This window comes from Ornithodoros turicata, chromosome 10 (assembly GCF_037126465.1).
Source record: "Ornithodoros turicata isolate Travis chromosome 10, ASM3712646v1, whole genome shotgun sequence".
NCBI classification, from domain to species: Eukaryota; Metazoa; Arthropoda; class Arachnida; order Ixodida; family Argasidae; genus Ornithodoros; species Ornithodoros turicata.
The window spans coordinates 6,554,176-6,566,775 of NC_088210.1; the positions used below are offsets into that span (position 1 = coordinate 6,554,176).

The 12,600-nt window shown below is 46.0% G+C and overlaps 2 protein-coding genes across 2 annotated transcripts; both read right to left on the reverse strand.

The window, feature by feature from the left end:
* Nucleotides 1–2,380: 2,380 nt before the first annotated feature.
* Nucleotides 2,381–4,360, reverse strand: LOC135370557 (uncharacterized). Its single transcript, XM_064604339.1, has 6 exons — nt 3,807–4,360; nt 3,402–3,724; nt 2,996–3,166; nt 2,815–2,937; nt 2,695–2,765; nt 2,381–2,567 (listed from the first exon to the last, which is right to left on the reverse strand). Exons 1-6 carry the CDS (start codon nt 4,024–4,026, stop codon nt 2,381–2,383), a joined length of 1,095 nt encoding a protein of 364 aa, XP_064460409.1. The 5' UTR covers nt 4,027–4,360.
* Nucleotides 4,361–4,368: 8 nt separating this feature from the next.
* On the reverse strand, nt 4,369–7,071 carry LOC135370558 (uncharacterized). The gene is made up of 10 exons (XM_064604340.1): nt 7,015–7,071; nt 6,827–6,910; nt 6,688–6,744; nt 6,480–6,575; nt 5,680–5,745; nt 5,544–5,606; nt 5,254–5,427; nt 5,114–5,183; nt 4,844–4,990; nt 4,369–4,729 (listed from the first exon to the last, which is right to left on the reverse strand). Exons 2-10 carry the CDS (start codon nt 6,855–6,857, stop codon nt 4,672–4,674), a joined length of 762 nt encoding a protein of 253 aa, XP_064460410.1. The 5' UTR covers nt 6,858–6,910; nt 7,015–7,071; the 3' UTR covers nt 4,369–4,671.
* Between the last annotated feature and the right edge of the window lie 5,529 nt (nt 7,072–12,600).

Here is a 12,600-nt window from a genome sequence, read left to right on the forward strand (position 1 = left end):
TTTCCTGGGCCAGTCGGCATACACCTGCAATTTAAAGGGTTTTTTCCTGGGCCAGTCGGCATACACCTGCAATTTAAAGTGTCTTTTCCTGGGCCAGTCGGCATACACCTGCAATTTAAAGTGTCTTTTCCTGGGCCAGTCCGCATACACCTGCAATTTAAAGTTTTTTTTCCTCTTGGATCCTGGACCAGTCAGCATGAATTCTGAATCCCGAGTCCACCAGAGATGTGTTGGCATCCAAGCACGGGACCAGAGAATCCATCAGCAGTAGATGACCACAGTCGAGAGCACATTCTACCGTTCAGATCGCTATCGATTACTCCTACATTTTCGTCTATGGTGAAACGTGGACTCTGCAATTCGACACAGCATCAACTACACTTTAACAGAAGCTCACGTGTGTGCCTGACTGTGTTTTTCACTGTCACTGTTTTAGTGTATTGCCGCAAACATCAGCATAAGAGAGAACATTATAACTATTTAGTCATTGTGCGTAACATGAACATGACGTAGTAGATTATGCTCGTCATATCATGATATTCTAGGGGCGCTGCATATCGCCCGTGGGATTTCATCCAATCATCATTCATCCACCAATCTTCATCATGACTGAATAGTCGAAATTTGAATTCCTTTCTGGCAGGAACGGCGGCAGTTGCGAACACAGTATGAATTTTCATTCGAAGTAATGGTATATTTTCAGTGTACGAGGATGGATCAAACATAAACGAGATTTTTCTTGTAGAGTGCGTTCTGTCAATTGGCACACGCTGCCGCTTCTGTGCGTGTTAGGCGGGTCTGTCGGTGGTCGCGTGAGAAGCTTGCCGGTCACGTCACATTTCTACAGTAGTCCGTCGTACGATATCTGAGAAAGAGGTGCACCCATCGATTGCGCAACGTATTATTATAAAGTTTCTCGCTCCTGAGGCTATAAAAGGTACAGTCACTATATAAGCTTCGCTTACAGTATCGACACTGAGCTACGCAGCCGAGTGCGGCGGCCATCCTGAGGGCCTGCCTCTCCCTTCCTCCACAGCGAACTTCGTTTCGGTTTGGCCCGTCGGTGGTGATACTTTCTCGCGGGTTTTTTAGGAAGGTCCTCACCCATGTGGGCTGCCCTACAACGTGTGCATAGTTTTTTTTTTTTTTTGAATTGTTGAATGAGGAAACGGAATTTTTCATTCCATCTGAAAATGCGCATTGGGAACGTACGTCGACGATCGCCGTAGGAAATCACTGTAATCACTATGCGTGGCGAAAATGAAATTTGTGGAAATATTACGGGACTCAGTGACGCTGTTATCAGAAGCGTTGTCTAGCTTTGTATAACAGTTTGTCGATTCGGCACATGACACGAAAACGTTATGATAAACGGAGCTGTTAAATCATAGGGCAACATCACAACGCCAGTGACTTCACATTAACATATCGTGTTTTGGCTATATTTTATATATGACGTTATGTCCCAATCTCAATTCATGTACTCAGGTGCCTTACTTGTTCTTACAGGTACTATTCATGGTTAATCTGCAGCTTTCTTAACTGTTTTTTTTTTCTCTCTCTCTCTTGAGAACTGACCACTTGCAGTAGTCACACAGCATTTCTGAAAGGCCAATGAAACCAACAGATCATTTGATGCATCAAGAATTGCATATGACTCATTTCACTACACTGATTTCAATTAGCACTTCAGGGTGCTGTGTGGCTACTTAATTCTAAACTGCGGAAACTTTATTTTCGAAACTTCGGTTAATTTGTATGTCTGAGGTGTTTCATAAGGGTTTTCATAACACACAGCACGGCCTCTGTATAAGGCAAGGGGGGTGGCCCTGAAAATAGGCCTTTTTTCATCTGCGGAATCTTGATGTTGTGGGAAACTGCGGTTATGCCTCTTCCGGAGTGGTGGCCTGTTGATTACTTTATGCGCTCTGCGAGCACTCTCATAGCCATCACTCTTACTGCCACATTTTGTGTCGAGACTGCCCGTGGTTGGACTATTTATTTTACTGAGTGCAATGCACATCCGTAGGCTCAGGAAACTTGTCCACTAGCTTCTTAGCAATTCCGTGGCAGGAGGGATACTCGTGAGAAGGAGCGGACTGCAGAACAATTTCAGCAAGTGCTGTAGCGACACATCCAAGATCTTGTCTTCGTGCTGCCGGAAGACATTTTCTGTGTGCTGCAGCAAGCTCAGAACTTTCTTGGCAGCCGGCAGAGTGGGTTCTTTTCAGTAGTGCCGCAATACGACTTGAATTGTAACAATTCGTCATCTTTGTCAACGAGATCATCTCCCAAAAAGGACTTGCATGTTGCACAGAGCTTGTGTAACTTGGAAACACTTTTGGTGGCATAGCCTGCTACATAGCATAGTGACTGTGCCTCAGTGCTGTCGAGTGACTATGCTCTCATCCCATGTAGCATCCAGCAGCTCAGCCTCCGCACTTGTAGCATCGCCTTGTGTGCCGTGGCTGTCCTCTTGCGAAAGCCCTCTTGTCAGCTCCACAAATTCCAACAGGTCGGAGCGGTCACTGATCTGGTAGCTTCCTTTACGGCTTGGGGCAAAAATACTGCGACAACATGATGAGTCGCAATGTCAGCTTGAATTCGAGTGCCCGAGGCACCGGGTTTTTTGCACGTACACATGAAAATAAGTTCTCCAGTGCGTCCTGGCTCAGCCTGCCCAACATAACAAACTTGAACTTCTGCTTCTTCAAGAAAAACTCCTGCAGCTGCACTGCACTCACAGATGAGACCATGATGCCCGCCTGGACAGGCTTAAAAACATTCATTCTGAGCTTCTTTTTTGATCGTCACCGTCGACATTAAGCGTGCAAATCCGTCAAGGAAGTCCACAGCATCTTGGTGCTTGTTCTCCTTGAAGTGGCTCAGACCTGTCGAAACTGACCTCGATGACATGAGGCAGAACCACTTGTCCACCTGTTCAAGAAACCAGGCTGTGGTGAGGGATTGCTTCTCAAGGCTTCCCAAGCTGTACCAGAACCCTGATGGCAGCAGCGACAGCATGGTTGAGAACTGCCACAGCAGACGACACATTCATCTTTTCATAGTGGCTCGGATCTAGATATCTCAGCTTAAGGTGGGGCGCAAGTTTCAACTCATGGTCAGCATCAATTTCTGCGACTTTCCTGATGTGGCGCACTGACACCTGTTAAGATGAATGAGTGAATGAAAGGTGTGATACAACTATATAGCATTATATTATTACGTGACAATTACAACCACAGTTATTTGGATTTAATCCACCTAGATTTTATCCACTGGATTTTTTTTTTTGCATTTTGTCCCACCTAGAATTTTCCAGATGTTTTTGTTTTTTATTCACCAGTGAATAAAAATTTAATTATATCAACACCACTGAAATGCTACGTTGTATATCCTACCTGATCACATGGGAGATTCTGTGCCTTGACAACATCCGGGGGGAGACGAATGCATTGACCTCTCACAAGATGGCCACGGTGATTCTTGAGAATGTGTGGAGGATCAGCAAGGAAGTACAACCTCCGCTCCACGTTGTATGGGTGGCTGCAAGAAACACTTGCTCCAGAAGCCCTAGTAGCCCCGATCCCACAAAGTTTCCATAGGGCTTTGTTGCTGGGACCCATGTCGGAGATGACAGCATCAACCTGAGCTCCAACAGCCTCACACTTCTTGATGACTTCGAAGATGAAATCCTTCAGGAAGGATCCATCAACAGAGTCTCCTGTAAAGTATCTGAAAGTATTGTGATATGCTTTTACTTTTCGAAAGCTGTACAATGAGAACAGCATTGATTGAAGGCAGACCTGAAAAGTGGTACGCCATCACTTGTTTCCACCTGGATGACAGGCCAGCCAGCATGACGACGAGTCCGTGTGACGCCAAGCACGGGTCTTTAGCAGTGTGTCTCGAGAGTGGTGCAGTTGCCTGTCCTATTATGGCCTTCTCCGTGGGGTCGAAATCTAAGCCGGGTGTCAACTGCATTTCGTCAACCAGGATGGCGCAGTGTCGTTCCTCTGGGCGCATTTGCAGTGATGGCCAGTAGTTAACTACATGTAGTTAAACTACTAGTTAAACTACCTGATTCTAGTTAAAAAGTAGTTATCAACTACTTGCAGAAATGTAGTGGCAACTACCAGTTAAACTACTATTTTAAGTAGTTAACTACAGTAGTTAGGTTACTGAAGGCGCCAACTACTTCCGATTTTGCCGCAAGCTTTACGGCACGATTGTGCTTCCGACTTTTACCTTGAGCTACTTGTTTGATGAGAACGGAGGTGCAGAGCAATTGTGTCGTGCATGTGTACTAAATCTTCACTTTTAATGCTTGTCTAGTGAAGCCTCATTTGCTGTGAAATAATTCTGCAACTTAGTTTATCGCCTAGGCACAGAAAGAATCCCGCCGCAAGCTTTGTATTTGACGATCGTAGCAATGGCTTGAGCCAAAGTTTATTATTGCTTGTGATTCATATTTAGCTGTCCAAGAACACTACAAGGGATTGGTGTTGGTGGACAACGTTAAGTAGTTATAGATGTAGTTAAACTACATTGCAGTAGTTAAAAGTAGTTTTAACTACTCCCCTGAAAAGTAGTTGAACTACTAGTTAAACTACTCAGTCACAAAGTAGTTAGTAGTTATAGTTAAACTACTGTAGAAGTAGTTAGTGGCCATCACTGCGCATTTGCTCCAGCTTTACTCTGAGTGCTGGCAGCAGCTCCTCGAGAATACCTAGTAACATGTAACACGTTGTATTCATCACCGCTGATCTCACACAAAAATGTGTTGCTCTTATCAACATGGCCGTGCCTTCACTGTGCACGTGGATGAGCTTAACAACTTTACCTGGTCCAAATTTCACATTTTCGATCTTTCTTTGCAAGGTTCTTTCTGACGGTAGTGGCAAAAAGTCTATCCTTCACAAATTCATAGCCCCCCCTGCCGCACGCCAGTCGTGTCTTCAATGCTTTGAGGATGGTTGCATCATCCCACCTAAATAAAGGAAGGCTCCATGAAAATAATGAACCCTGCAGCTACGAAACAGTTAGTCTGCAGCAGTTTTACTGGACTTGTCGTGGACTGTTCCAGCAAAAAGAAAGAGGGAATAAGTCCTACCTATTAGCACGTGCATCACTGTTCTCCATACTTCGGAGCTGGTCAGGTGCCAGGCACGTTCGTGGGTCTTCTAAAAAATGCGTCTTTGTCATGCACTGCGTCCTTTACAGAAACTATCATTTGCAAAAAACAGCACTCACTTTCAAGAGCCCCTAGCTTCTGCTCCAATTGCCTGACTCTTTTCTGTGAAACATTCAGTCGGCGTTTTAGATCAGCAATCAGGAACTCGTGCTCACAAGGTTTGCCACCACAGTACAGGCGCTCCTGAGACGGTGGAATATCACTTGCGTTGCTGCAACCTGGTAGCATTTCTTCTAAAGAAAATAAGCTATGTGAGTGTGTTGCAAGGCTTCTTGGGACTCTCTCTTGATGTTCTATATCATTTTGTTTCCTATAATTCACATCCACATCTACAAGATTTGATTCTTACCGCTGTCAACAAGCACAGAGCTGGACGGCATTTCCAGGGAACCGTCAGGTTCATGCTGTTCAACTTCAAAAACAATATGAACCATTCATGAGACGACAAGAAATCAAAATAGCTTGCTATTGAGAATTAGGCTTACAATGAACTGCTGAGAATGATGAAATGTCAGCATCCCCCAGAAGTTCATTTTCGAACTGTGGATGTGCTGTGGAGAAACATGAGTCTCAAAATTCATGAAAATTAAGTAAGGAACTATCACAGGCATAATCCCCACTGCCAAATTGCGTCATTGACTACTGCGTAATCTAACATAAAAGGCACATTCATGTCATCTTGTCAAGTGTTTTCTCTTTTTTCAATCCTATATTCACCTGTTCTACCTACCACGGATGGGCATAAATACATTTTTTGAGTATTTAAATATGAATACAAAATACGTTATTGAAAGGGGTATTTAAATATTCTTCATAACATACTTTACAATATGAGTACTTAAATACCGTAACTTCTACCATAAACACTGTGAGGAGGATGTCATCTGGAATTACAGAAATAACGATGATCATAAAAACAAATCAGCAAGGGACAATAGCATTTATATGTTAGCTAGTTCAAGCATTGCGTCTCAAACTCTCCCTTCTTCCCGGAAGGTCAAATGCACGGCAACTTTAAGTCATGAGTCAGTATATTCGGTATTTAGAGGTATTTATAAAGTATTTACAAGAATAAGTACCCAGAAATTGGTATTTAAATATAATTATAAGCATATTTTGAGAGTCTGTATTTAAATACAAAATATAAATGCATGTATTTATATTTTAAATAGTATTTTAATTAAAATGTATTTAAATACTACCCATCCCTGCTACCTACTATGATTCAGGTCAAGCCAGTTCAGAGAGGATAAACTACTTAATCTGTAGCCTTTAGTTCCCTTACCAAAAAGCGGCACTGGTGGGTTGACCAGGTTGACCAAAATGCACTCCTGTGCAACATAAGGTTCAAATTCAACAGTTCCATTTTCCAGTGGAGTTTCTGTGTGGAGGAATAAAGCAATTTCACAAAATGGCTACCTTTTCGTGTTATGAGAGCTCTGTGAGGAACAAACTCAACTTGTTTCTCACACCTCAACATCTCTAATACATACCACTTCTACAGACTGTGACATCCTGCATTTCAGCGGGCTCACCGATTACCACATGACCTAATGAAAAACATATTTCATGTGTGGTATTCCACTGCAATCTCTTAGCCATCTATAGATAAAAAGTCAGATGATGATGTACCAGGATTTGACAATGACGGATCTATCACCATTAATTCGTGCACAGCGGAGGGCTCGACATCTGCACTTGCAGACAGAGGGACTTCTGTGTGGAGGAATCGAACGAGTTAACTGAGTGACTGACTTTTACGCTTTGCATTATAAGAGCATGTTCGCGAACGAATGCAACCATGATGGCAGTCTTCTTACCAAGATGTGGTGTCGACTCGTCCACCACAACGCACTCCTGTGCAGTAGGAGGCAAGAGCTCAACACTGTCAGTCGGCAGTGGGATTTCCGTGCATAGGAATGGAGCAGATTATTATTATTATTATTATGGCTTTCATTTTGTCAAATGAATCATAATTACGCGTGGTCGACTGTCCTTCAACAGCCACGTAAATGTGACAGCTCATACAGATTTGCCGTCGTTTTCTACACCATTTATTAGTACATTAGCTAACCTTTGTTTCCTGGTTCTTGGATGGATGTCACGGGGAGCGCCTTCGGCAGCTTCTTGCGGGGTTTGCCTCCGCTCTTCTCTCTTCCCGGTATCGTGGGCACAGCGTCCCATTCCCGTCCCAGGGCAGCCGTCTCCCGTCAGCCCTGTTGCACTCAAACTGGCTGGGTTCAAAGTGGTCCTAAAATGACAAACTAATTAACTTAGACCTTTCCGGAACATTGCTAGCGTGATGCAGTACCACGTACTTGGCATAGTCGTGAATGTTCGGTCACTCTGAATCCCTTGTGATTGACGACACGCAACCAAGCCTGGAGGCGAAGCTCGTCTTTCTCTCCGAGGGGAAATCTGTAGAGTTTATTACCCCCGGTGTTTCTGTTGCTGCAATACAGTGCCGCACAGCACGGCATATCACTGATTTCGCGGCTTTCTAGGTGCAAAACACAACTTCGAACGCAACGCCGAACGAAGGCCCCAAGATGTCTGCGCGCGCTCTCGTGCGCACGGCACGTTCCAGAACACGTGACACGCCGGAGCAAATGAACGCCGCCGCCGGCTTCCTGAATAGGGGAAAAACGTGCCGATACTGTAAGCGAAGCTTAGTGACTGTAATAAAAGGAACCGAAACGCTGTACAGACTGACGCCGCAGTCCGGGGTCGGACACTGTCGAGGGGATGTGCGTTTGCCTGGCATAAGGAATTCGGGGAAGGCCGTGACGAGGTTGAAAACGAAAGCCCCATTCAAAGCGAAGACTCGGCTGTCAGCTGGCGAGGTGCTTGCAACTGTTGTTAGGTATTGCACACTAATGTCTTGCATGGTCATCGCACCATCGGCGCTGCATATTACTTCGAATTTTTGAGTGTGAGAGTTAAACTTGCTTATCGCAGCAAAAGCCGTGACCGGTCAACACGTACAGTGATTCTCCTACATGACAACGCCATACCCCACTCTGCAGCCGCCGCAGCCGCAAAAGTTAAGGAAAATGAGCTGGACGCTGCTGGGACAGGTGGTGGTGGTGAAAGAGCTCGGCGTTGTCGGCCGCACAGAGATGGGCAACGTCACGAGTGGCGTCCTGGGTGAATGCGCGTTATGGGCCGTCTTCTAAGGGAACTGCGTCGACGTATGGCTGAAACTGTCGGAGGAAAACCCAGGAAAAACCCCAGACAGCACTGCCCGCACCAGGATTCGAACCCAGGTACCTCCCAGACTCGACAGGACATGGCCAGCACGCTAACCGCTGAGCCACGGGAGGTGGCACGCCACTGGAACACCCTCCTTTTAGCCGTGACTTCTAGCCTTGTGACCTTCATCCGTTTGGGCCAATCAGGACAGCTCTGGAAGGCCAACGATTCGACGCAGTGGAGGAGTCCGTGAGCATGTGGATGCTGATATAACCCATTATTTTTATGAAGAAGGGATAAAAAGCTACCGACCCGCAGGGAAAATGCACTTCTGCATCGGAAGACAATTGAGAAAAATAATGCGCACTTGGTTTATTTCTTACTACAAATAGGAAAGACATCGAAGGGAAACATCTCCTTGAGTCTGAGGAGCAACGAAGGGGGAAAACTAGACAGGAGAACACGGGACAAGAACCGACAACGACGACTCAAAACCAGCAAGTGATCACTTTATTTAATACAGAGAAAGTCGAAGAAGCGATAACGAGAAGGAAGGAGGCTAACCACGTCTCACTACAGTCACTAAATAAGGGTACAGAGCATTGCATTCTTTTCCGCGCCGGAGCCACCGTTCGGTGTCCGCGATTGGGCCGATCGTGCCACGTGGTTTCTCCTTCGAAGGACGCGTCGTCATATTGAGTCCCCTCCATCCAAAACCGGTTTCTTCGGTAGCAAGGTGGCACGACTGCGCGCAGTTCTCCGGCGGAGAAGGAGGAGTTTGGCGTCCTATTGGCTATATGCGACACACTGACTTAGCCGCTCCGAACCCAAGATGGCGGTCTCGCTCGCCGGCGTGGCTCAGTGTCACTACTCTGCTCCCTATTTACTGACTCTAGGTCTAACAGAGTAAAGTAGGGCGAGTAGGTCATTGGGGACTAGAACGGAAGGTTCGCTGACGCACAAAGGAGTGGTGGCAATTTGGGAAGCTTCCAGCAAGAGGCTGTAGAGGACGATGGTATTTCTCTACATCGGATGTCTCAGGCTAGGACGGTGCCGGTAGAACGAGGCAGGTGCTCCAGGCGCGTGGCCATCTTCGTCGTTGTCCACCGGCCGCCACAAGGCGTCCCAACTGGGTGTTGCATCAAAACAGGTTCTTCGTGTTTTTTAAAAGTTGGGTTGAGCCCGCACACGACATATTGGGACACACCCAGTGGTGGCAATTTGAGAAGCTTCCGTCAAGAGGCGTCCCAACTGCGTGTGTCCCAACATGTCTTGTGCATGTCTTTTGAGTCGGCGTTGTCGGTCGATTATTTTTCTCAATTGTCTCCCGATGCAGAAGTGCATTTTCCCTGCGGGTCGGTAGCTTTTTATCCCTTCTTCATAAAAATAATGGGTTAAATCAGCATCCACATGCTCACGAACTCCTCCACTGCGTCGTCGTAGTCGAATTGTTGGCCTTCCAGAGCTGCCTTGATTGTCCCAAACGGATGAAGGTCACAAGGCTAGAAGTCACGGCTAGAAGGAGGGTGTTCCAGTGGCGTACCAGCTCCCGTGACTCTGTGGTTATCGTGCTGGCCATGTCCCGTCCAGTCTGGGTTCGAATCCTGGTGCGGGCTGTGCTGTCTCGGGGTTTTTCCTGGGTTTTCCTCCGACACTTTCAGACATATGTCGGCACAGTTCCCTTAGAAGTCGGCCCAGGACTCGCATTCACCCAGGGCGCCACTCGTGATGTTGCCCACCTCTGTGCGGCCGACGACGGCGAGCCCTTTCACGAGCATCACCTGTTCCAGCGGCGTCCAGCCCATTTTCCTTAACTTTTGCGGTTGTGCGGCTGCAGAGTGGGGTACGGCGTTGTCATGTAGGAGAATCACTGTACATGTTGACCGGTCACGGCTTTCCAAGTAATATGCAGCGACGATCGTGCAAGACATTAGTGTGCAATATTAACAACAGTTGCAAGCACCACGCCAGCTGACAGCCGAGTCTTCGCTTTGACTGGGGCTTTCGTTTTCAACCTCGTCACGGCCTTCCACGAATTCCTTATGCCAGGCAAACGCACGCCGCCTCGACAGTGTTCGACCCCGGGACGGTGGCGTCACTCTGTGCAGCGTTTCGGTCGCTTTTATACCCTCACGGACGAGAAACTTTATAATAATACGTTGCGCAATCGACGGGTGCACCTCTTTCTCAGATGTCGTACGACGGACTACTGTAGAAATGTGACGTGACCGGCCGGCTTCTCACGTGACTACCGACAGACAAGCCTAACACGCACAGAAGCGGCAGCGTGTGCCAATTGACAGAACGCACTCTACAACAAAAATCTCGTTTATATTTGACCCACCCTCGTACACTGAAAATATACCATTCCTGCATGAATACACATATTGAAATAAAAAATCATACTATGTCCTCCACATATAAAACAATAACTAACAATATTTCATCATGGATCGTTTATTGTCTTACTTACTAAAGTGACGTAGAGGACACAACATACAGGCTAACTGGTTATACATTGTAGAAGAAAACCCGTGGACAGAGAAAGACGCAAAACCGTTGTCCTGCGTTCAGTCTTGTCTGGGCGTATTCTTCCACAATACCAAAGTATAAGGTCACGAGGGAGAGGAAAGCTTTTTTTGTTTTTCTCTCATCAGCCTACTCAAAGTGAAAAGCCTTTGTGGATTTGCTGGCATAACCGGGCATTACACTCATTCAATGCTCTCGTTACAACAGGAGATAAACAAGAAACTCTGAAAGAAACTTTGAAACTCTGTCTGTGAGTTTCAATACTGCGGGTATCAGTTGAAGAATAATTTCTATATTGACAACCAAAATGAAACAGTTTACATTATATTGCACCAGGTCAATAAGGATAAGGGAGAAAGAATAAGACTGTCTCGTCCTACTTCAAGTATAGTAATGCGCGTTGTGTAACGTCATGTTAAGTATGACTGTTGTTGAACGAGAAAGCACACATAACCGTTTGCTTCGTAATCCGCGTTGTATGAACGATGTCATCATCCGTCAAATGTGGGCACACTCTGTGAGCGAAGTGACGAGTTTACAAGTGTTAACTGACAAATAGTGAAAACTGTGTGCAGTCCTGTTGGTGTTGAGTTATTACTGGAAACGCAAAGATAAACACGCAGAGATAACCAGACAAGATTATCCCAGCTGCACCCAGGGATCGTTCGTCATCTCATCGTATCATATATATTACAAATCATCTTTAAGAAAAAAATTTAAACAATCGCATTCATAGGCGTACGCTTTCAGTACTAAACAATACTGCCATAGCCACGATGTAATGAAAAAGCAAAAAATAATAAAGAAATCGTAGGCTGTTATACTCGCGCAACGGTTCTCCCGTTTATCAACTCCATTTTTTATCTGTTCTCAACGGTGGCTCCCGCCGAAAGCCAAGCCTCAACTCACGCGGCGCGACAACGGCGGAGCGACCGACCGCACGTCCACACTCCACGAGAGCCAGCTGCCGATTGACGCATGCGCCGCTCTATGGGCTATGGGCGCTGCGCATGCGCGCTTCTAGCAGGGGCACGAAGCTGTAGTAGCAATCTATTGTAGCTGAAAACTCACGTGAGCTCCGCAGCTGGAGCAATGACTGAGGACTAGCCACCCTATTTTTTCTTTTTTGATTATATCGGGTATGACGTAAATGACGTGTCATCCGCTTCTCTCTCACTACTTTCCTCCTCTCTGCTCTGCTTCCTGTCTTCTTTTGTTGTTCCTTTTTTTCTTCCATTCACTAATTTTTTTGTGGTTCGCGTTTGTCGGAATGCAGTGGAAGTTACAGGAATACGACGGAGCCGGTGGTTGTTTTTGTCCCATGAAGTATTTTATTGTGCGACATACGGTTATGCAAGCAAGACGTACACAGCATGACTGCGGTAACGAAAACAACATCATGTTAATATTGCTCCGGAATTTCTTTGAAGAAGCCTTATAATGTCGTTCTGCCTCTGACAAGGACTGCTGCCCGAGACTGGAGCTCAGTGGCTGCAAGACAAAAAAAAAATGGTATCAGATATACAGGTATGCATGTGAAAGTTGCAATGTAAATAGAAACAATAAAGGTGCTATTCAACGCGAAAAATAACGGTGGTAGGGTTGTGAGAAGCTCGCAGCCATAGGGTGTGAGGAGCGACCTTAGTACAATACCTTTTATTGCGCTACTTCACTATGATACATTC